A 25,447-nucleotide genomic window follows, 5' to 3' on the forward strand; every position below is an offset into this window, starting at 1 on the left:
ATAGGATCGAAGAGGGGAAGAATGAAAGAGACTATAATCATTATTAGATTCATCTAACTCACCTTGTGATGTCCTCGGTGCTGACTGCTCGCGGTGTGCCTGGTGGCACGGCGGCCAAAACATTCGTCGATGCATATCTGGAGCCAGGCTCTATTTGCGATCAAAAAATTTATTGTTGTATGGGCATTTTGTTTCGGTTTTTGTTTTTTTTTAATATATTTTCGATAATAATCAACCACAAAAAATATATAAAGAAAACACACACAAAAAGACATGAAAGAGAAAGGTAATTAGTAATATGGACAACAGAATTCTAGATAAACTTCTCCATAGAATCGAAGAAGGACAAAGACGCGTTCAGATGACAGAACAGAAACAGTTGAGACACAGAGAGGAACTCAAGAGACAGACAGAGAGAAAAGTGAACGAAATAAAGTTGACATTTAGAGTAATTGATAGAGAGAACAAGAACAAATGAAACACAGTATAAAAGAAGTAAACAAAAAGAGACAAAAACTAATGCATCGCTTCATGTGTTAAGAAAAGAAAAACAAACACAACACAAAAAAAAAAACAGCCGAAACTAATTTTTAATTCAAGAAGAACTTGAGATAGTTGTAGAAAGAGACACCACACATAAACGCTCGCCCCCACACACACACACACACGCACACACACACACAGAGAGAAAGAGACAGAAAACTCTATTCATGCGTGAATTAAAGAAAATTCGCTAAACGCACACACACCAACATAATTCAATTGAAATTTGATTTAAAAAAAAAATGATGCTTTCTTTATGAATAGCCAGATAATAGATATAGTACATCAATAGCACTAAATGAGCAGCGTTAGCCTAGACGGCGGCGGCGGACTGAAAGGACAACTGTGCAAGCGTTTTCCTAAACAGGTTTCTGGTGGATAGTGGGTGTGGTGGCGGTGGTGCTGGTGGTGTTGGTTGTGGTGTTATGGGTGGGTAAATCATACTCTAGTGGTTGATAGATATAAATAGGAGGACAACAGAGGGTAACATAGAGTAGATATAAACATAAATGTATATATATGTATATATATATATAGGTAGGTTTGTTTCATTTGTGTTTGTGTATGAATGTGTGTGTGTGGTTGGTGTATATATGAATGTTCGATCGGCCACATACGTATAGCAGCAATAGCATTATTTTTGTTTTGTTTTTCCCTTTATTCTTATTATTATCATTATCATTATTTATTTTCGTCACTATCAGGAGAGGAGAAAATGCAGGAAAAGTCGGAAGTGGTAGTGGTAGAGAAGGAAAAAGTCAGTTAAAAAGAGGTATTAATAGTTGAAATTTAATTTCTTATTCCAAATTATCAAAAAACAAAATCAAAAAGTTCCTGGCATAAATGCAAACAAAATTCTTTACTATTCTTAGCTACCTTTTTGACATTAAAGACAGGTCATCAGGTCACCTATTAATTGATGGAGAGGTTAATCTTACTATATCTCACCTTTAAGAGAGCGGGGCGCACTTGATAATCTCAAGTCAACTTTCAACAAAAAATATAATATAGAAGTCCAAATTGTTGTCTAATGCATAGCCCTTTATCCAATATCATTGAAAAGTTGAAAAGTTACATCTATTTTTTCCTAACTTGAATGTCAAGTCTACTTCTCAAACTTTTCCCTTAAGTTGATCAATAGTTTAGTTTAATGTTTTGGCGATAAAAATATTGTAAAAAGCTATTGTATGGTTTCCAGATGTCTTCTATACATCAGATTGACTAGAGATCTCACAGCGGATGCCTTGGAAATGACTCTAGACTTTTATGGCCTACTATCAATTTGTTCAATCAAAATCTATGCCAAAGACTTTCTACAAGGACATTAATGCCAGAGAACTCTTTTTTTTTTTTTTTTTGTCTTTTCTGGGTTATGTAGTAATAAAACAAAAAACAAAAAATTTAGCTTACGGCGCGGCAGGGGTGATTGGGAGCGATTGGATTCTGCATTATTGCCAACTATGGGCGGCAATGCGATATGGGAAGAGGCTGAGGCTGAGGCGAAGGCAGAGGCGGGTGATGGTTGTATTGTTGTAGCTGTTGTTGAATTGCTGTTGTTGTTGTTGATTTTACTATTGCTGCTATAGTTGTTGCTGTTGCTCTGACTGTTGTTGTTGCTGTTGCTGCTGCTGTTGCTGATGTTATTAGCTATAAGCGGCTGCAATTTGTTGCTGTTTGTGGTTAAATTGGTGGTGCTTGTTGAAATGACTGATGCTGTTGGTGTTTGTTGTTGTTGTTGTGGTGATGATTGTGGTTGTTGTTGTGATGAATCAACAACTGTCTGTCCAACATTATTAAGCGCACCTGTTGACTGAGAATTGGCTTGCTGCTGCTGCACTTGACTTTGGCTCTGACTTGTCGCTAACTGGGACTGCGATTGATTCAATTGTCCACCACCTCCACCCGATTGCAATGATGCACTGGTGGTCAAATGCTGCATTTTGCCCACAATTAAAGTCACTTTATCGGTTATCGATTTCAGAGTGGCCACTGCCAGTTCGTGGGTAACGTTCTCCAAATTCTTTTCACTCTGCAACATAATTCAAAGCAACGAAAAAAAATATTCAATACTTGAGGGAATTGTTTGGTTTGGTCTATTACACTTACACCATTCGTGCGTACTGCTATCAGTTTATCGCCAATCGAGAGACGACCATCCACTTGAGCAGCTCCACCATCCATAAGCTTGGTCACATAGATGCCATTATCACCGGGTATATGCTGATTACCAATGCCGCCGGCTATCGAGAATCCCAATCCTTTGCCACCCTTAACCAAATCGATTTCAATGACCTTTGTTCCGGATCCACCATCTCTGACATCAGCTGCTGCTGCAACCGGAGTGCTACCAGTTCCTCCAGTACCTGCAGTGCCTGTTCCACGTTTTCGTTTCACATGTAACTTAACCGCATTGCCGGCTTTCTTCAATGCGTCCACAGCCGAGGCATGTGGCACATTCACCACAGATACCTCATTGACTGATATAATGATATCATTAATACTCAGCCGACCATCGGCAGCGGCGGCACCGCCAGGTATCAGTTTTGTTATATATATGGAGGTGTCAGTGCCAATATGAGGATTGTCTGTGCCGCCAGCTATGGAGAAGCCCAGGCCAGAGTTACCGCGTTCCAATTGGATATCCTCATAGTACCAGCTATCATCGCCATTCATCTGAGAGTAGAAACAAAATATATTTAACAACAATTATATCAGGTGCCACAACATGTAAAATGATGTAATGAATGAGTATTGAATGGCAGGGTCGGGTCTGTCGGGGAGACATGATGGAGAGGGACAAACACGATGAGGGATGCCAAGCAGAGAGGAACTTTTTGGCAATTACATTTTCTATGTAATCGAATACATATAATCTATATACCCAAGTAGACAACACACAAATGTACATAAATGGAATTACGAAACAATTGGACACAGTACACAAAACGACAAACTATGGCAAAAACATCTAATTCAAAATAAACAAATAATGTCAACATATGAAACTAAAATTAGGTAACCGGTTTTCATTGTTGACAATAATTAAGTCATTGATTAAATGTAAAAGTGATTTAAAAATTTATCACGTCGGAGGCGTTCTTCTGCCTTTCTTCAAGTTGATTTAGTTTTAGTATGTTTTAAAAACAATTTTTGTCAATTGTCAACCGATTCCCTAATACAGTAGAAGTTCGAAAATTAAAACAACTTGCTTTTGAAGTGTTAAACATTTTGTTTTCATCCTTTTTAAGTATTTTTTTTTTTATACCATTTGTATAAATTTGTACATATAAATGAGGTTTAATTATAAAAATTATTGTTGCAAAACCAATGGTTTGAATTCAAAAACTATCTAAACTAATTTTCGAACTTCTTCCGTCTATTATTGCTTCACACCATTTGCCACACCTAAAACCCTTTCTTCTCACCTTTGTCGATGAAGCCTTGTGTATCTGGAAGTAAATTAAATGCATTCAATGGAAAATTGCAAGCAAAACAAAAATAATTCAAAGGAAATTAATAACTGTTTGTCTGTAAAGTCAGTTTATAAACGAAACCATCAGATCAAGTCCATCAGTTCGGGTCCAAAAATGTATAAGTTTTGCGGATTCGCAACATTTATTAATCAGGAATAAAGCAACGAATAAATGAATAGCTGATTGACTTCTTAAGCTGATTTCCAGGATCCTTTATATGACTAAGCGTGGTAAGTTTCATCTTACAAACTTTATAGTTTCAAAGTCTTGTAGTTATAGTTTAGCAAGCAAGAACAACTTCTTCAAGGTATCCCGTGTGTGTCAGTGTAAGCAAGCGTCTTATTAATGTAATACCCTCCAGCTTGCACTCTTTAAATCAAATGGAATGGGACACATACACTCTAGCCGGTTATATATGTATATATATAAATAATACAACTTACATTACATACAGACATTCTGTATGTCATAATTAAAAGAAGAAAAGAAAGAAAAAATAAGCATGTCAATGACAAATAACCAACTTGAAGGCGGCTCATCTCATGATAGCCAATTAGCAGCATCGTCTCACCCAAATTCGAACCAAATGCAGTCAAGTATTCGACGAGTTCAATTGATTAGCAGTCATGTGTAAATGAAGGGGTCGGAACGGGAAGACGGAGGAAGTGCAGTCAGAGAGACAGAGCGAGCAAGAGAGAGAGAGACTCTTAACCGATATCCACTAAAGGGGGCGTGGGTAGAAAAATATCAATTAACCCTAAGACTAGACGAAAGTCAAGTACTTTTTGTTGGTGTTGTTGTTTCCCACCCCCTTGGAATTATTGGATGCAAAGTGAGTCGCTTTTGCGGACTCGATTATTTCATCGCCAAAATCTTGTTCTATCCTAAGGATACCATTTCATGGCTAATAAGAAAACCATTCGAGTTGGCTCACAAAATTTTCGCTTTTCCATTTCTACGATGTGAAAGAACTTCTTAAGAATTGATTTTATATAATTTTTAGAAAAGTGATAAAGGGGGAATATATTTACAATTGCCAGCAATGGAAATTCCAAAAAAAAAACAACAAAAAAAATTAAATTTAATATTATTTGTTTCAAATAAGTTCAAAGTTTTTTGAAATAACTAAAACGGTTTTGAAATGTATCTCAGTGACTTTGTTTTACGACTTTGGCTCTGTAAGGGGTAAAGGGTAATTCCTATAAACTGAATTATTGATGCTGAAAACGTTTTAAATCGGTTAACAAGTAAAATAAATGACACTTATTGTGATTTCTCACATATACTTCTTTCCAAAAGATCAAACTTAATAGGGTATTCCTATTCCATTAAATTATGCTTTGCATACTGCAAGATATATGTACATAGTACTAGGATATATAACGTTTTTGGTGGGGCAATGTTTTTGTCATAAGAGGCAAACTTTCAACTGTAAAAGCGTTTGTTTCGAAACAGCATTTTTTTAACTTGCGGCAAAGATAAAGCCCGTTATTATTATCTTAACAGCCGTTAAAAGTTTAAGGATTTTTTCCCAATATTTTTTGACATTAAACTACCTAAAAAATTACCATACAGTTTCTTGTAAGGTTTAAAATGCAACCGATTTTTCATAAATCCCAAAACTCTGTAAAAGGTCAGGACAAGAATTACGTCTATGCTGAATCAGCTTAAACTTTTACTTCGGACGATCCTGCATCGAGTAATCCTTGCCGCCTGATACATGACTTTTTTGTGCTAACCAAAAGTATTGACAGTTTTAGACCGCCTGAACTTGGCCGAAAAGACGAATGAATGATTAAACAGGTAGCAACCGAGGGAGTTTAAGTTATTAAATTGATCCCTGATTAAGCTAATTCTACAGATCGACTTGCTAAACACTTTATTGTAACATAGAAGACCCTGAGATGCTAGAATCATTCTCCTCTTTCCGTTCTCCTCTGTATCTCTCTCTTTTTTTATCAATGTAAGCCAAAAATTTGAAATTCCATTTAATAGCAGTGACGCACAAACAAATGTCCCCCAAAAAGAGAGTGAGTGAGCATTACATCACAACATTATCTAGCTAAAACAATGCATATGCCGAGCGATAAAAAGGTTTACCCACCCACTAACAACCCACCCAACAAACCAACTAGAATTATCGCACTTTGTATTTAAAATGACAAATAGTAGGAAGAGAAAACTCCCTCCTCCTACATCATAATGTTTAATGGGATTATTGATAGACTTAGGTTTCATCTCAATCTTTCTCTGACTAGTTGCGTAATTTCGTAAAAAGGTTTAAGGCCTTAATTAGTCGCTAGTGTTAGGGGTATGGGGAGGGGAGTTGGCTGAATCATATCAGAGGCCCCATACCATATCTTATCAGTAATAAACCGAGCAGCAATCACAACCTACATATGTATGTACAAACCACCTAGATATATATATGTATTTAGTAATATGTATTTTAAATTATGTACCAAATTTATATTCTGTCTTGAAAAACAGAAAGAAAAATAAACATTCCTATAGCCATACAGTAATGCCCGTCTGACGTAACCTAGATCTCTAAACAAAACGGATATGGATAATGCTCAAGATACAGATATAGACAGGCAGACAGACAGACACCTGCAACGAACGATATAACACTCAAGTTTGTCCTTCAGACGCATTTCAAATGTAACCAAATAGAAGATACGTGATTTGTTTATAATTAAACACGCGCAAATATATTTTCTGTTGATGTTCGCTGAGGAAGTGAGGAAACTGACTAAGAGGAAGAGAGAGAGCTACAGCTACAGGTGGAAACAGGTGATGGGAATTGTCATTCGTGAGTCACGCGCCAAAAGCAAACTATTTTATTACTAGCTAAAACAATTAACTAACTGCTTTTGAGATCCAAAGCTAAGTCAACAATAGCTCAGTCAGTCGTCAGTAAATAAAGTTTAAGGCCCAGTAAAAATATAGACATTTATATTCGACCTACATTAAAATACTAATAAATCTCAAACGAGATTTGAATATATAATTCTGATCAAAAAAATATGAGTAACATATTTATACAATATGATTATAAATAATTCAGTAGTTCATCTCAAGTGAGTGTGCAGCGTTTGTTTTTAATTTACTTGGACATCCGCTGGGTTTTTATTTGTATATACATATCATGCAAATATACTATATACATATACAGAAGATAGATGCTGGGGGTGCTGCGTGAATGGCCAGCCTAAGGCACATAGTAAGAAAAAATATAAAATAAAAAAATGGCAACGTCAATCGGCATTCTATTTTGAGGAAAATTATGCGATCGTCGCAGGAGAATGAAAACATATGAGGGGCATCATCATCATCATCGGTCAGCTCAGTGGAGACAGACAGAAAGAGAGAGAAAAAGATTTGTTCTGATGTACAAACTATGTATTCCAATATCAATGTAAATAATGGAAATATTTCCACAAATATTGACTATTTTAAACACTTTAAACATTACTTACATTAAATTAACAATTTTTTCAAAACTTTTTATTTAATTAAGTTGGCTTTCTCCTATGCTTTTTCGATACAAAAAAGGATTTCTTGTTGTCTCAATAAAAATCTAAGTCAAAAAGTTTGATATACTTGTTATCTACAGATGATAATGACCCTTTTAGGGGAGTTTCAGTCTAGGAAATAAAATATATATATACATACAATATTTTGATTAATCCCAAAAATGACTTTTTAAAAATTTGAATTATTATTCAAAAAGTAGTGACAACGCGAACGCATTTTCGCAGTTTTTTTTAACACTTTTTAAATTTGTTGTAAAACCTTGTTTTTGAATTTCACTTTTACTTTAGGAACACATTTTTGTTCCTGCTTATTTGTTTATGTTGGCGTAGGTCTCTAATTTTGGCGTTAATAAACAATTGTTAAAGGAATTTAGCTCTTTTGTTTAATTCAACTTTTGGAGATTTTTGATTCACATTAAGAATAGGTTCTTTTAAAAACTATGGGACACCCTAATGAAATTCGGTTGCGAATATGCTGCGAAAAGAAAATGGACAGAAGAAGTGGTGATTAAGGGCACAACAAACAACGCATTGAGAGAACCGTTCTACAAATGTCTCCCAATCAAATAGTTAATAAACGATGAGTAAGGAGAGAGAGAGAGAGAGGGTAAGAAAGATAGGTAGAGAGAGAGAGAAAGAGAGAACTCTAAACGTAAGAGATATTTGCAATGTTTTTTTGTTCTGTTTCTGTACATAAAACAAGTCAAAAAAGCACATACAAAATTTGCTTTGGCAAAAAAAAAAGATCTTGTTGTATAAATATAAACCATGGAATCATCGTGAATATATAGAGCAAAGCTAAATCGGTTCAAATGTATTGCATAAAATCACAAAAAAAAAAAAAGAAAGGAAATAGAGAAAAAAGTAAATTCCGCAAACGTTTAATCGAATGGCCGGATACCCTGCACAGCAATTCAAAGTAACTCCAAATATTGTTGTTATAATAGTGGGCGTGGCTTTATTATGAAAAAGATCAGACTGTTTTAATTGATCGTGGTCAGAGAAGGGATTATTGTTAATATTTAGATGTATTTTGTTTTTACCGAATCCAAATTAAAGAGCGATGAGACTTTTTTAATAAAACCTCCGCCGCCCCCGCTGCTACCACCATCCTGACGCTTCTTTTTGCGTGTTGTCATTGTAGTGGTTGTTGTTGTTGCAATTACTTGTTGTTGGTTTTGGTGATATTTGTTGTTTGTTGCTTAGGTCAGGGCACGCGCGCCCAAAAATTAAGACTCAAATTCTCAAAAAATTAACACACTGCAACAAACACACACACACACACACACGCACGCACAATTAGGCACACACATGCACAGTGACTTCTTTTTATTCGTATCGTTGCCGCTGGCTCTCTTTCTTGTTGTTGTCGTTGTTACAGGCGGTTTCGTCTTCTAGTAGAACAAACAAAAATATTTAACTAAAAAAATAAACGACAAATGCTGCGGCGGCGGCAGCAAGCGACGAACCAACCGACATGACCGAATTTCAAACACAACTGTTTATAGCCAGCCCCACACCGCACACACACACACATACACATTTAAATTGTTTTCTTTTTTATAGAGAGAATTTACTATTTATGTGTTTTGTTGTTGTTGGTGCTAAAGTAGCCCAGCAAGCATCCGGAGAGGAAGTCTAAGGAATTTTTTGCTTGCACTTTTTTTGTTAAATATTAAACGAAAATGTATTGCTTTTTCCCAATTTTTGAAAAGTTTATGTCTTATGACTAATGAACTAAGCACTAATTTTTTTGCCATTCCGATTGCATTCTTCATCAAAAACCATCGCCGGAGATAAACATAACTAAATGTTGTTCCAGATATGTACATGTAGAACTATATTGGAGATTGGCTTTATTTTGGAATAATTTCATAAAAATGACTCGAAAAATACATTTATTTATTATTTAATGCCCAATGAATTTTATTCAATTTAATTTTGTATCTTTTATCTCACATTCCTTTGAATGGAATTTGTCTCGTTCTTCTTTTATTCCCAAACGCCGTTAGTTTGTCGGTATTTTGGTATTTTTCAAGTATTTTTCTATAATTTGGTATTTTGCATGCATGCACAACGCTTTTTGCATTATATTGCTGTTAAAGTTGTTGTTTTTTTTTGTTTTTGTTTTCTTTTCAGGTCACTCGTTTGCATGGAAGGTTTTTGCAATTGTAAATTGTTTGTTTTTGTTTTTCAGGTCACTCGTCTATGTATGGATGTATGTGCCCCTAATATTTCTGTAACACTTTTCGGGCTGTCCATGAAATTTTAGCCTAGATTTTGATTTGCACAAAACATTTAATGTTTAGAAACACCGAAAGCATTGTATTTGTATAAATGTAGATTTATCCAACAACACAAAACGAATTGAAAACAATTGAACACACACGCATGTAGATAGGCTATCTACGCATGTCAAATTGAAAAAGAATTGCCGAATGGTTAAACGTTTGGTTGTATATTGTCGTCTATCTTCCGGCGATTAGAATTTATGCAAATCTATGGGCTCGGCTTCTTTATCATACAAGATATGCAGGAAAACGAAAAACACAATAGACACTGCTTGACAAATGATCGTATTGATTTTACTTCTTTAATAGTCCCAAAAAATGCCAAATGAATGGCATTTTATGTTTGAGGACAAATCTATTTTTTACGTTTGTTGGTTTATTTGGTTAGTTGTTTTTTTTTTTTTTTTTTTTTTTTTTTTTTTTGTAATGTAACTAGAGCTGAGCCATCGATCGAATGCCGCCTAAGCGTAGTGAGTCAATAAACGGTCATTGCCATCACTAGCGTATGTGTATGAGACACTCTCATATTCGGGTACTCTTTTTGTATGCGTATGTGTATGTGTGTGAGTGAGTGGCTACGTCACTTTCGGAGTTTCACTGTTTTGTTTGATATTATTTATTTAATTGAATTGTATGCATTTTCTAAAGCTGACGATTTGTTAATTAATTTACCACAATTTCACATTTTTTGGCAACAAACAAAAAAAAAAACAAACGAAAAAAACAAAACGCACGCCCAGTCGAGGATCGTGGAAATATCGATGATACTAACAGCTATCGATAAGTTTTGCTGTTTTCCCACACTGTGTTTTATCTCTTTTCTACATACCGGTCGTAGGGGAAATCGGTTATAGAGATGGAAGTGTTTTCAGGGGTGAATGATAAATACTAAGCCCTAGTGTTACGGAACCAGTTAAGTCCCACTATTTCAAAAGTGAACTGATCGCTGATTACGCCGATCCTTCACATTCCAGTGGGATAGGCAAACAAACAAAGGCAAGGGTAGTTAAACGGGCAGAATCAGTAGGGTTGTGTCTTGTTAAATCAACAATATTAAATGGTTAGCAAATCATATAAATTATATACAAACCACACAGTAACAAAAATAAAATTTTATATAATTTCTTTTTTTCTTTTTTTTTTTTTTTTTTGGTATTTCTTTTTAATAATTTCTTACAAAATAAAAAAAGTAAATTTCTAAAATAATTAATTATAACAAAAAAATTTATTCATGCATAAAAAAATTGTTTTTTTTTTTTTTTTGCCAAAATATTTATCAAAAATATATAGTTTATAGATAGCATCATACATATGTAGGGTATGTATTGAACATAAAAACAATAACATAAAACGTAAAACGAAACATATTAAACATTAAAAATAATTAGAGATTAAATTCAAAGAACAAAATTGGCAAATTAAGTACAAATTATAATCTACACATTATATAATTTGCTGAAATGTGTGAGGACAAAAAAAAAAAAAGAGAAAACAAAATGTTTTTCGACTTAAAATGGAAAGGCATTTGGTAGTAAGAGGGGGGATCAAGACTAACTCAATTGTCAAATGGTATTTTATATCAATATTAAAAACTGTTCTTTGGAATGATTTGGAATTAAAAAATTTAGATTCAATGTTAGTCTGCCCCCCCTCCCTTAACTAAATTATAAAACACTTAAAGCTATTTAGTAATTTATATTGTTAGTAACTCACATTAAATTGAGAACTTTAATTTAAGTATAAAACTCAGTTTTCTCATTCAATTAAAGTAATCACCAAATTAAGGAATATTGTTAATTTTCAACGCCAAAGCACGCCTCACAGGATCATAGCCAGGATCTCAGAGATCACTCTGTGACTCTTAGTTAAATAAAGCTATGTATATTTAATATTCCTAATTGCGTATGTTGGGCCGTGTCGCCTAAATATAAAACTGCTATAGCGCGACACGGAAATATAGGCACTTTGATGGCTAAGTAAGTGGTATTTCTTGTTGTTGCTTGTTGCATGGTTGGTATTAAGTTAGTAAGTAAGTGCCAATTTATGAGTGGCGACAGCGGGAACGAGCTGGCTTGAGCGGAGCCGGTTGTAACAAAAAAGGTAATTGCCGTTCCGGTTGTTCGGTCGTTCGGGGTGTGGGGGTTTTCAGGGGTTCAGGTCAAGGTTCTCTCCCTCTCCCTTGCTGTTTCTTTTGTCGTCTAAGCAATTCGGTTTTGGTTTTGGTTTTGGTAACATGGTCGTTTGGCCATTGAAGTGTGATGATGCTGTTGCTGTTGTTGTTGTTGTTGTAGTAGTTGTTGTTGTAGTTGCTGATGGATGCTGAGTATTTGTGGATACATCGACGACTAACATCGCATTTACGATAAAAACGAAATACGAACAAGGTAAGGGGAAGAGAGAAAGGAAGCGAGGGGAATGTGTTTTGCATGGATGTATGTGATATGATTTTTTTTTTTTTTTGTGTTTTTGTTGTTTCTTTTTTTAGTTCAAGCTAAACGGCCAAGGCCACAAATGATAAAATTGCAGCGACTTACAGTCTGAGACCCGCTTCTAGCTGTCGAGTTGGCAGTTTGTGATTGCTGCTGCTGCTGCTGTGGCGACCGAGAGTTTCGCTGCTGTTGCTGCTTCTGCTGAGATTGAGGATTAGCATTCTCGACACCGGCTCCAGTCTCTGTAGCTGCTGCTGCTGTGGCATCTTTGGTCACATTCTCATTGTCCGACTCAATACGCATTCGTTGATTCTGCAATAGATACAAAGTAGCATAGAATTTGTAGGAAGGCCAATTAGAAAACTATATAAAAATTAACAAGAATCGATTTTAATTTAACATATGTAAATATTCCTTTCATGTCCGTAGTAAACTTTTCTATTATAAACTTGTAGTTTCTTATAATATCTATAGAAGTTGGGACTATCAGCGAATCTTCTTGTTAACATGTGTCAAAAAGGATAATCTACTCGATGAACCACTTCACTGATTTTATTTTTCTAACTAATTTGTTTGAGATACCTGTTGAATATATTCGAACAATAACTTTAGAACTAAAGGTATTTAAAATACATGCTAAACCCTTTGAATAGAACATATTAACCCTATTACAATTCGATTCAAAAAACCTTTTGCGAACGAGATCAGGTCAATTCCATTTCGTCTGCTGTTATAAGATTTTCAATTAATGGTTGATGATAGGGACATCAAAAACAAATTTTGTCAGTAGAAAATTAAAAAAATTGAGAAGGTTTAATAAAAGTGATCAAGTGAGTAAAAGACATATCAGTTTAATGAACATGTTCAATCACTCACAGCAAGGATTTGATCCTTTTTACTTCCCATAACACAATTTTCTCTCTATTAGCCAAAAGTTGTTTTCGTTTCCCCTTTTATCAACTGAGTGAACATTTTATTGAGTTTAATTTGTTTTCCCTCCTTCAAAATGACTTTAATTTTAGTCCCCATTTTGATCCACTTGAAGAATTTTAATTGAACTAAGCTTACATTGGCACAGCAACAGGCATATCGAGAACCTCCACCACCCCCGCCACAGCTGCTGCTGCTGCTGCTGTTACTGTTTTTCTCATCCTTTTCTTTCTTTTCATGGGAACGTGATTGATGTTGCTGTTGCTGCTGCTGTTGTTGTTGTTGTTGTGATGTTGCCGCAGCGGTTGCAGGTGGTGGAGCCGTCAATTGGCGGCGACGTCGACGCATGCGTACCGGTGAGCGAGATCCCACATAATTGGAGAAACGACGTCGCGAATGTCTCACAATGGACACCCAATCGATCATATTATATGTTTTTTCAATGAATTTATTTGTTATGAGTTGTGAGTTAAAACTTTCAATACAAATACAAAATCGGTGGTTTCAATTTCCCTGCTTTATGTCTTCTGAGGTTGTGATTTCCTCTTTATATTATTATTTATTATTATTATTATTGTTATTAAATTGTGCGGTGTTTCATTTTACAATTCCTTTGTGCTGCTGTCGTTACTATAGTAATAAGTTAAAGTAGATACTTTCGCATCAGTAAGCTCTTTCTACATAGTATTTGCTTTGACCTGTTGTTGTTGTTGTTGTTGCTTTTGCTGTTGCTGTGGAAACACTGAAACTCATAGGGATTACACCGTCCCCCGTGACCCTAACACCCCCTCCCCAACACAACTGAGAGAGCCAAACTATGGAGGGTGACTTTAACATACCAGAAGAAGAAAAAAATGAAACTTTACAAAGGAAGTAAGTTGGCCCTGAACAGGACAAAGAGGATATTACCATGGGCATTGGGAAATATTTTATAATTAATAAGAACTAATTAGGCAACCTGTTTAAAGGAAATTATTTGCAAAGTTCTTGAAATTGGCCACGTTTCCTTGTTTGACAAGTTTATTGTTAAATTTTCTTCTACTGCTTAGAATTAGAAATAATGGGAGTAAAGTTGAACACAATCTGCACCGACTGCTCTATATATGTAGTACATACATACATATGTATATACTATTGCCGTGGAGGGATGGCTTTCATCTGGCATTTCACATACTCTTTTATAATGGAATACTGTGATTATCGTGAAATCTTTTAAGCGATAAAACTTTTTTCACATTTGCGCATCTGTCTAATATTGGCGCACATATGTTAACACATGCATACATATGTACATATGTACATACATAGAACTGTCTATGTATGTATACACATAAATGTAAATATGAGTATAATATTCTTTGGTTTAGTTGATTTCTGGTTGGTCTTTGTTCTGTTCTATTGAACGGATCAAATGTTCGTTGCATTTTCAAATCTCTCTCTCTATCTCTATCTCTCTCTTTGGCGGCAAATCGGCTTTTACTTGTTTGCGCTTTAAGAGGGAGAGAGGAGGAGGAGGAGGAGAAGAAGATGGGCCAAGATTAAAATGAAAACAAACTAAAAACAAAGCAAAAAAAAAAGAAAAATTGGCCATACACTAGAGACGAAAATGAATGGCTGCCAGTAAAAATACATAGATTGGGTGTGCGTGCGTGTGTGTGAGTGTGTATGTGTGTGTGTTGCTGCTTTGTTGTGTGTTGATTTAACGATATTTTCCAATGCCAGGCGCAAAAGGAAATGATGAAATCAGCAGCAAGTTCCCCACCAGATGATGATGAGACAAACAAACAATTGCCGAATTTCTAACACCCTCAACAAAAAAAAAAAAAAACAAAAATAAATCAACAACAACAATAACCATTGACAAAAAGCATTCTCCTATACGTCTTCTTTGGCTGAATTCATCCCATTTTCGATGTCATACATGAGTAAGTATGTATGTATGTATGTACATATGTACATATGTATGTGTTTGCATACAAGATGAATTGAGATTTTAAGAGAGAATATATATGTATATAGACGTGTATACCATATCAGACTGCGGCCAGTTTACTCTGGTTTACTTTGCTTTTTTGGCAATTATGGTTTGCTTTTCATTTCCCCCTCCCCACCCCTTAAAAATACACGGCACAAAGATGAAAGTTTCGTTTCTTAAGAAATTGAATTAAAGAAATGGCCGAAATTCAACATTTCCCAACGACTTGCCGCATACCCTGCAGAAAGAGAAAAAGTGAAAACCACTGATGTTTAATCCTTAATGTATTCTGTGCCTGTTTGCCTGAGAGGACGGAGACGGCCGGGAAAGATAAACAAGTTCTTGAAGATCTAGATCACAGGTAAACTTTCGATGGACGATGTATAGATAGGAAGAAAAAAAACACAGACGGAAGATGCCGACAAAAACAAAATACATATATAATGTAAAAAACAAACAGCAGCAGCAGCAGCAACAATAGGAACAACAACAATATGCGACAGACAGACACGCGTCGCCACTACACGCAAAAAAAAACAGCAAATACAACAACCAAAAAAAAAAAGAAAGCCAAAAAAGCGAAACGAAATTGACTTGATGCGACTCGGACTCGGGGCTCGTCTCGACACGTCGACAGCACGACTATTACTGTACATACTAGGCCACGCGCCGTACAAAGCACAAGCACATGGATCCGGATCCGTATGCCCATACCCGAACCCGTACCCTTACCCGGACTCGGTTGCCTTCCGCCCACCACCACCCAACACCCCCACGCTTCACCTTTCATCTATTCGAAACCGTGTAAAATATATACATACATACATATACACACCAACACATACAAACACAAATGCCGACAACAACCGCCAACGTCAAAAACCTTGGATGAAAGGGCATTGATAGCACCCACCAACAGGCTAACAGGGCTAACAGGCTGGCTGGCTGGCTGACTGACTGGCTGGCATTTCTCTTTGGGTTCTCAAATACTTATGTATGTACATACACTGTGCAACCGAAAATTCAAAACAAATATTGTGAAAGACGATACAACAGTACGCAAATATGCCATAAACCATGAATCATTTACACACCCACACACACACAGAAAAAAAAAACAATCAGAACAACACTTTATTGCAAGCCATGCGATATTTCTCATCATCCGGCACTCAATTAAACATTCGAATAGTGTGAATATCAACAATTAATATTCCCACAGATCCAAAGATGCTTTTAAAACAATATTTACTCAATTTACTTACAGAATGAAGTATGTATAAATTCATGTCCCTTAGAAAATAATAAGAACTCTAATAAATTCCTTTTGGGTTTAAAACAGAACTAGGCCTAGACCTTGCTTAGAGAGATTCAAAGTTTATAGCAACAATTTAGGTTAACCAGATACAAAAAGTTAACTTATTTCGCTTCATCTGGTTATAATTCTCAACCGGTTCCGGTGTAAAATTAAAGAACAAAGCCTACTAATGATAGGATTTAGTAGAAAGCACCATAGAGGCCTTCCTTTTGTTGTGGAAAGTTACAACTATTTAATGTAGGTAACTTTAATTTAGTAGAATCACATGGCGTATGCGTAATATAATATATAAAGTTTAAATATATATTCACCACATTTTACCTACATTAAATGCACATATGTGTTTTTTTTTTCTTTTAAGACATCTTCCTCATAGATAAGATCAAAGACAATGTTGCTTGGTGTATATTGGTGTAAGAGCACACCGGTCGTATACGCATCGTGTTGTCGTTTGTCGTTTGTAGCTGTCGCTGGCGCTGCCCTCGTTATTTACCGTTTACATTTACCGTTTACGATTAGTACGCATGTCCATGTACCAAGCAACAAACGAGCGGGAAACAGACATACACACACACACACACACACGCGCACACCCAATCGCACCTTTCGTCCTGTTGGAATCACTTGTTTATACTTCACAACAGAACAAAATTTGTATATGCCAGACCACCCGCTCAAGTACCCACCCACCCACCTGGTGCCGGATAAATTACAGCCACAGAAGTAAAACTACTGTATCATATGTCACAAATCATAGATTAGCATTATTATTAGCAGCAGGGCGATCAGAAACAATATACAAACAACTGCCTGCAAGTGCCACCAAACGACCCAGCAAACTTCTTGCCCACCTAGCCACCCATTTTCTTGTTCTCGTCGTTGCCGTCGTCGTCGTCTTCTTGTCCATTCACTGTTTTTGTATTTGTGGTCATTGGCTTTAAAATGTTGTTAAGCTGTTACCTGGGCAACAGCAGTGCGATGACACTTTTGGTACACAAAACCCATAATAATCAGCAGACAGAGAAATTTTCATTCAATTGACCAAATAAACAAGCCTTATCGAGCTTATCAATTCGTTTTAATTTCATAAATAATGATTAAAAGGAAAGCTGATTTTCATTTAGAAGTATAAATTACTCATCGTCTGCGCTTTTTTGTTTGCTTTCAGTTTATGGGAAATGAAATCAATTGTAATCTTTCATTCAATTTGAACACTGTTGGTCACGTACAATGAACGCCCACAAGATGGACATAGCCAAGGACTTAGCCCCTAACTAGTTGGTTAGTTGGGCTTGTGGACAAAGAGAGATTCTAACGTGGAGAGCTATATCGATTGTTGTAATCATAGAAAACCAAAGGATAGAAAGGAGGCAATGTATGTAGACATCTTGAGACTGAATCAAGTGCCAGTCAACCCACTTTGATAATTTCTTGCTTGGCTTTTCAACCAATTGATTGGCTGTTGGGTTATGTAAATCGTTAAACCGCTTTTACACCGTCGCCCCATCCCCTCTGTACCACAGATAATAGGTTCTTAGTTTCCAAAGGGTTATGGCAATGCAAAACAATACAAAAATCAATGTATATTTATATATCCCCATTGTTGTCTTATTTCAGTTCGTCTAGTTCTAGTTACTGCTAATAAGAAAACTACAATGAAATTCCAATTAAACATTTATCTAGTTATCAGTTAGCCCGATTTCAATTCTCCAGAATACACTTATCCAAATTATTGAGAATCCAATCCGAAATATGGAATTAATATCTTTAGTGAAATCTTAAACCTCTTTTCCTTAGCAAACGACACACACGTTAATTGAAAATTATCAAGGAATATGGAATATGGAAGCAATCCTGACGTCAAGGAAACATGACCTTTGCTTTGTCTTGAGAATTTTAGCACCCAAAGCCGGTCTTATTTAGGTATATCAAAGTTTTGAAGAAGGCCGAGGGAAATAGAAACGAAAAAGAAGCTCCAAGAGCTTAGATTAGATAAATAAATTAAATCATTTAAAGGCGAAAACCTACCTACTGAGCTATTCTTTTACTACCAATCTAGCTGCTGCCGAGTTATCGACTGCCCAAGTGTCAACCAATTCGCTTAAGGGCGAGGCACGTTCTAATAACCTTGAAAGTTTTTTAATTTCTCATTCATTTATCAAACATTTTATCTAAGAACACAAATATCTTCCTAAGAACGGCCTATAAACCAAAGTTTATGTAAAATTTCAGACTGTTTTGGTCGTTTAATTCTTGGGAACTCACAAAATGCTTCCATTCGAAATTTCCTAGTTTTTTTAAGCCAAAAAATGTGTAGTTTGTTTTTATCCGATCCAGTTAAAATACTTTTCAGATTCGACTATGAATTTCATCATATGTTTGGCTGACTGATTAACCTAATTTTATTTGAAATAAAAGCATTTAATTTTTACTCTCACTCAGTCAGTTGGTAAGCTATTAAGTGGCTGATTAATTGAGCCTGTTCATTAAAATGAGTCCAACACTAATATATACTATCGTCGTAATCATTAAGATATTCTTTTTGCAATGATTTAAAAACCTTCCTATTTATTTATGTTTTAAATTTGATTATTGTTAATCAAAAAGATTCATTACAGTAAACGTGAAATATTCGATATTGAATATTAAATTGGTGCAGATAATTATTTCCATAAGACTTAGATAAGATCCTACTATTGAATGTAATGAATTGAATGAAACAAGAATTACAAAATTTCAAGTATAAAATTTTCAAATTAAAATGATAATTAGATGAATAGAATAGTTTTAATGTTATGCTTAGGCAAGGCCATATTAGAAAATCAAAAATAAAATGAAAATAGAAAGAAGATCAATCGAAAGAACGAATGATGAACGAATGTATCAATGGATGAATATGAATATGAATTGATTGTTATGTACAATATGTTGTTTGGGGATGTGCTGCTTACCAAAATTTCTTCCAATTCATTCTTAAATGTTCTGCTTAATGCCTCGGCATGGGCGGCTGCCGAATGGATTTTTTGATTTTGATTAAGAGTTTGACATTGGTTTGCATCGTTGTTAAAATCATAGACGCAATTGCGATTAACAACATTTGATGTTTCTATAAACTGTTTGACAAAAGCGTTAGAGCGTGACGATGAGAAAGAAAATAGAAAATAGTTAAGAGAGATAGAGAGAGAGAGAGAAATAGAGAGAGAGACCATGTAGAATTATCAAGAAAGTTTTGCGTTATGATATATGTATGTATGTAGAATAGTTAAAAAACTAAAACTATACACACACACACACACACACACACACACAATAAACAAAAAAGTTCTCCGAAAATAAAAATAATGCAAATGATTTGTTATCAGAAAACAAAGAGATAAAATGGTTGAGAAAAATTCCAAACAAATATAAAAACTTATAAATATAATAGAACAGTTCTATTAACAATTTCAAAATTCGATTTTTACACTCTAAATATACTTATATATATATTTTTGTTTATATATACAATATACTCACATCAGCTATCTTAACAGATTGTCCATCTTTTTCCCATTTAGTTGCAATTTGCAATGTTTCAACTGTCTTTTGTTGTATGCTCTTTGAGTCATCCAATAATGTTAATTCATAGAATTCTTGTATATCTGAAATATATATATAGAATAGAAAACACACAAACATTAATAAATAGTTGACGAGCAATATTATGTAGAATTTAATACCAATTTCATTGAATGAATTTGAAATGACACTATATATTAGAAATAACTTTGCTTTAGATAGATAACTAAATAAGGCAAATTAAATTAAAACCCTGTAAATCTGTTGGACTTTGATCCGGGAATTACACATGTATGTATGTATGTAGATATATAATCAAATTTACCTTGTGTGCTCTCAACACGTACGAGTGAGATAAATTCAATTAAATCAATTTTTGCAGATGCCAAAAAGAAGCACATATGGTACATGCTATGCGCATTGCTGTCAATCTGGGCAACGGAAATCGAAGCTGTCAGTCTGCACACAAACACACACACACACACACACACATCGACTGCTAACTGAAAGTCGCTTATGGAGGGCACTAGTATGCTAAATGATCTGATTAGTTGGGGTACAAGCATCGTGGAACTACTTAGAAATGAAAATGATACCCACTATGAGAGAGAGAGAGGGTCCAATGTGTAAGTAGGAACCTCTGTTCTTTACGAAAATGTACGACGACCTAGTTTTGCACTAGGGAAACTGAACAATCGAAGCTCATTGTACGGGGCGCGGCAGCAACCATTACGCCATCGATTGATGTACTTGTAGCAGCAGGGAAAGAATACAAAAAAATCCATGGGAACCCATTTAATTTCCTGTGCCTGCCAAGAGCACAGACAAGTGCAGGCAGATGATGCCACAAACCGAGCGAGACGAACAAGCATTGAAGCCCAAACAATGTTAAACGAGTCACGAGGCATGAGATGGGCTAGAACAGAACAGGACAGGACAAGACAGGACAGACGGTGCAGATGCCTCACTGCTCGGATGTCATTTGAAAAGCGACCGAGCGACTGACTAACTGACTGACTTGCTTACTCTTCTATGCTAGTGTTATGCAATGGCAACTCGAAGGAATTATTTAATCCGCTGATTTTCTCTTTTCTCTTCTCTCTCTCTCTCTGTCTCTCTTTCTCATTTGTTTCGGCAAGCGTTCTGCTAATTGAATGCCAATGTCGCAGTACAAAGAAGCACAATGATAGATAAAAATACTTTCAATCAGCAGTTAATTAGAAATTTTATTGACAAACAAATAATCGGAAATAATTTACTTCAGTTTCGAACGCAGAAATGTATGCTACGGAATATGAACTCTTGCCTGTTCAAGGAAAGAGAGTGAACACAATTATTTTGAAACATAAATAAAGGTAGGCAAGACATAAGTGCAGAACAATTTGGGGATTTATTTTGGTTGAAATCGAATAAATAATCATCTAATTGTTTTTCTCTCTTAAATTTTGAATGAAAATTTGCTTGATTGATACATTTTTTGAACTTTTTGGAGTCTTTGTTCTAGTACGTGTCGAAATAAATACAACTTAATAAAAATAATTACAGAATGTCCCAAATAAAAGGATAAAGTTATTGTTATAAGTATAAGTATAGTATAGAACTATCAAGCTAACTATATTTTACAAGCACTGGCAACTAAGGCCTTCGGCTTGAACGAAAACTCAATCCATACACTAGACTGGGAGATCCTCGTTCTTCAGTTGCCTAAATGACTGGGCCACTGAGACAACTCATCTACTGAAGGCTGCAAGGATAAAATATCTAAGATGTGTATACAAAACAATCCCTATCTCTTAATTGTCATCTGTAAATTCGATGGCGAGTCCAGGACGCATGCCTTTTAACTACTAACTTACTACTAACTTACTAAAGACCTAGTAGGAATTTAGGAATTGGGCGTTTCGATTGAATTTATAAAACGAATTTATATTGATATTTGTCCTTATTTTGCTTACCTAAGAGCGCTTGAAACAAGCGAGATTTAAAAATGCGTATAACTCGTTCAATTGCCACACGCAAAGCTCGATCTTGGGGCTCGGATAATCGGGCATGATAGTCTTCGAGTAGCTCAAGTGCACGATGAGCCTCTGAAAGGAGAGAGAGAGAGATGGAGAGACATTATAATAATCGTAATAAATAATCGTCCATTAAAAACGTTAAAATAGTTAACCTAACTATTGATAGCCTCTCATTGAAAATATAATCTAAGGCTCTATTTATTTACCGAAACTTGTCGTACTTTGCATATTGCCAAGTCGCTCATTCTCTTTATACAATTGCATATTCTCTTCGAAAGAGACTTCGGTTGACCAGAAACCCATCTGGCACTTGGAGCCCTTACTTTCTCCTTTAGTTTCTAACTCAATCTCTAGCCTGGGGACATGACAACGACGTTTCGCTGTTGGTGGTAGCTTCTGTGGCGACTGCGATTGCGATTCCCTTTCAATAGTCTCAATTGCAGCACGAAATCTACTCAATTCAATGCGCAAACTTTCCGAACTATTACGGCTACTGGACGATGGAGTTATTGGCATTATTAATCTTTCGCATTCATCTCTAGATGCATCCGATGCATCGGATTTCTCAAAAATGCCCGACTCTACATCTGGTGTACGTTGATCGACGGTGGATAACATATGGCCATATTCCAACAGATCCTGGGCCGAGTAGAAGCATTCAACCGATTCACGTACGCTATCACGCAATGGCGGAGAATCTGAACTAGACTTCTTCTCATTACTCTCTCTCAGCAGACAATGATGGGCCAAAGATTTTGCCAGTTCGTGTTCTTTATCTGGAACTCGAAAATCTTTCTCTCCAGTTTCATTCTTTTTCTCGGTATTTTTAGCATCAGCATGAACATCGATTTGCTGTGGCATTGCTATGGCTTCTTCACTGTCATTAGGAACAGCCATCAATTGTTGGCCTTCATTGGCTGTCTCCGCTGTCTGTACTAAAGGCAACTCAGCTGCCACTTTGTCTCCAATTTCATCGTCATCTGGTGCCGAGGAATCTTCATTATCATCTTCATCGTCGTCTTCAAAAAAGCTCTTGTCATCACTACTAAGCAGCCCCTCATTGGGATCACTACTCTTCCCCCTATCTGAATCAGTGTCCGAGTCCATGTCTACATTTAAGCAACTACTGCGCTCTACTGTCCCAAGTGGTTTGGGCCTTATAATAATTTTCATATTCCACTACTAGACCACCTAGAGACACTTTGCCAATAAATCGATAATGATTTTCTATTTCTATGTTGCGTTTTCCCATTTGCACCACAGACATATAGTGCAGTATATATTTGGTCGACGGTGCAACGCTCTGGTCTAGTGGCTGTTGCCAAAAGGTTAATTAGTTATTAAATTATTGTTAGAAAAGTGTTTTCGATTTATCAATTTGTTAAAAGATCAAAATTTATGAAACGATTTGAAGACATAAGTAAATAAATGTAAAGTTTAACTTTTAGAATGCCAAACGATTCTCGCTCCAACGACAACTACTTAGTTAAAGGACTAGGTGGTAAATTGCCACAATTTCAGATGACATCTCCTTAATACAGAGCTAATTTTAATGTTATCAAAGTTATGGACGATGCCAAGTAACCAAAACAGTATGACTAAATTCTTAAATCTAATTATAAATATTAATATCACTCACCTTGTTTTTTAACTGGCATTGTGTGGCTGTTGCAGCTTCGTGCCGTTAATTGTATGGATATGGGAGATATACCCTGCGCCGTTATGTTGAAAATTTGTATATATATATATATATATATATATATTTATATATATATATTTATTTATTTATTTGATTGAACTATCCGTCGTATTTATATATATATTTATATATATATATATGTTTTGATTTATTTTTAATTTATTTCAGTTCTTGCTGCATAGAAATACAGGATATTATTATTTATTATTCACAAATGTCACCAATAATCATTAATATTAACAATTTTAAATAAGTTAAATCACAATCACTCAGCACACAACAGAAGGAAAAACCAAAATCATTTATTTAAATATGTTCTTAAGAGTTATTCCCATTTTTATACCCTTGCAAAAAGGGTATATTAATTTTGGTCAGAAGTGTGCAACGCATAGAACGAAGCATCTCCGACCATACTAGTATATATATTCTTGATCAGCACGACGAGACGAGTTCAACTAGCCATGTCCGTCCGTCCGTCCGTCCGTCCGTCCGTCCGTCCGTCTGGATCAACGCAAACTCCTCCTAGACCGTAAGAGCTACAGAGCTGAAATTTTGCACGTAGGCTTGTATATACTGCAGGCGTTGTATATCTCGGATTCAGCCGGATCGGACCACTATATCATATAGCTCCCATACAAACCCCAAAGTCACGAACAGTGACTTTTCTCAATAACTTCGTTATTTTCTATGCTATTATCGTGAAACTTAATATTAGAGAGTTTACTACGCCTATAAGCGACTATGCCAAATTTGATCAAGATCGGGTGACTATATCATATAGCTCCCATACAAACGGCCAAGTCACAAACAGTGACTTTCTCAATAACTTCGTTATTTTCTGAGCTATTGTCGTGAAACTTAATATTAGAGAGTTTACTACGCCTATAAGCGACTATGCCAAATTTGATCAAGATCGGGTGACTATATCATATAGCTCCCATACAAACGGCCAAGTCACAAACAGTGACTTTCTCAATAACTTCGTTATTTTCTGAGCTATTGTCGTGAAACTTAATATTAGAGAGTTTACTACGTCTATAAGCGACTATGCCAAATTTGATCAAGATCGGGTGACTATATAATATAGCTCCCATACAAACGGCCAAGTCACGAACAGTGACTTTCTCAATACCTTCGTTATTTTCTGAGCTATAGTCGTGAAACTTAATATTAGAGAGTTTACTACGCCTATAAGCGACTATGCCAAATTTGATCAAGATCAGGTGACTATATCATATAGCTCCCATAGGAACGATTGGTCGAAAACAGTGACTTTTGTAAATAACTTCGTTACTTTTAACGCGATTGCTTTTAAATTAAACATTTCTTAATTTAATATATATGTTAATGACTGTGCCGAATTTGATAAAGATCGGGTGACTATATCATATAGCTCCCATAGGAACGATCGGTGGAAAACAGTGACTTTGATCAATATCTTCGTTATTTCCTACGATTGTAGGCCTTTCTTTTCGCAATCATAAGCCTTTTTAGATAAAACGTTCTTCCACATTGATGGCTAATAGGTAAGGAAAGAGTTACCAAAAAAGTTGCAAGGGTATACAAACTTTGACGCGGTCGAAGTTAGCCCCGGCCCTCTGGTTACTATTAGATAGAGTATTTATATTTCGTTCTGGCCGTCTATTTCGACTGCTTCTACTTATGGAAATTAAA

General features: G+C 35.6%; 1 protein-coding gene across 28 annotated transcripts in view; it reads right to left on the reverse strand.

Moving 5' to 3' along the window:
- dlg1 (discs large 1) overlaps positions 1 to 23,785 on the reverse strand; it is a 36,802-nt gene extending 13,017 nt beyond the window's left edge. For 5 of the 28 annotated variants that reach the window (XM_068285211.1, XM_068285208.1, XM_068285210.1 and 2 more), the window contains exons 1-8: positions 22,281 to 23,216; positions 22,012 to 22,143; positions 20,015 to 20,139; positions 19,450 to 19,611; positions 12,381 to 12,587; positions 2,650 to 3,216; positions 1,954 to 2,572; positions 63 to 150 (exon numbers count right to left, since the gene is read on the reverse strand). In XM_068285211.1, the coding sequence (XP_068141312.1) occupies positions 63 to 150; positions 1,954 to 2,572; positions 2,650 to 3,216; positions 12,381 to 12,587; positions 19,450 to 19,611; positions 20,015 to 20,139; positions 22,012 to 22,143; positions 22,281 to 23,181 (2,801 nt within the window). In that variant the 5' untranslated portion in view covers positions 23,182 to 23,216. Of the gene's footprint in view, positions 1 to 62; positions 151 to 1,953; positions 2,573 to 2,649; positions 3,217 to 3,968; positions 3,993 to 8,598; positions 9,154 to 10,518; positions 10,643 to 12,380; positions 12,588 to 13,343; positions 13,836 to 19,449; positions 19,612 to 20,014; positions 20,140 to 22,011; positions 22,144 to 22,280; positions 23,217 to 23,713 lie in introns of those variants that run through there. The other 23 variants (XM_068285216.1, XM_068285215.1, XM_068285214.1 and 20 more) reach the window with 17 other exon arrangements.
- Positions 23,786 to 25,447: the final 1,662 nt, after the last annotated feature.

This window comes from Drosophila tropicalis, unplaced genomic scaffold (assembly GCF_018151085.1).
Source record: "Drosophila tropicalis isolate 14030-0801.00 unplaced genomic scaffold, ASM1815108v1 contig_4, whole genome shotgun sequence".
Lineage (NCBI taxonomy): Eukaryota > Metazoa > Arthropoda > Insecta > Diptera > Drosophilidae > Drosophila > Drosophila tropicalis.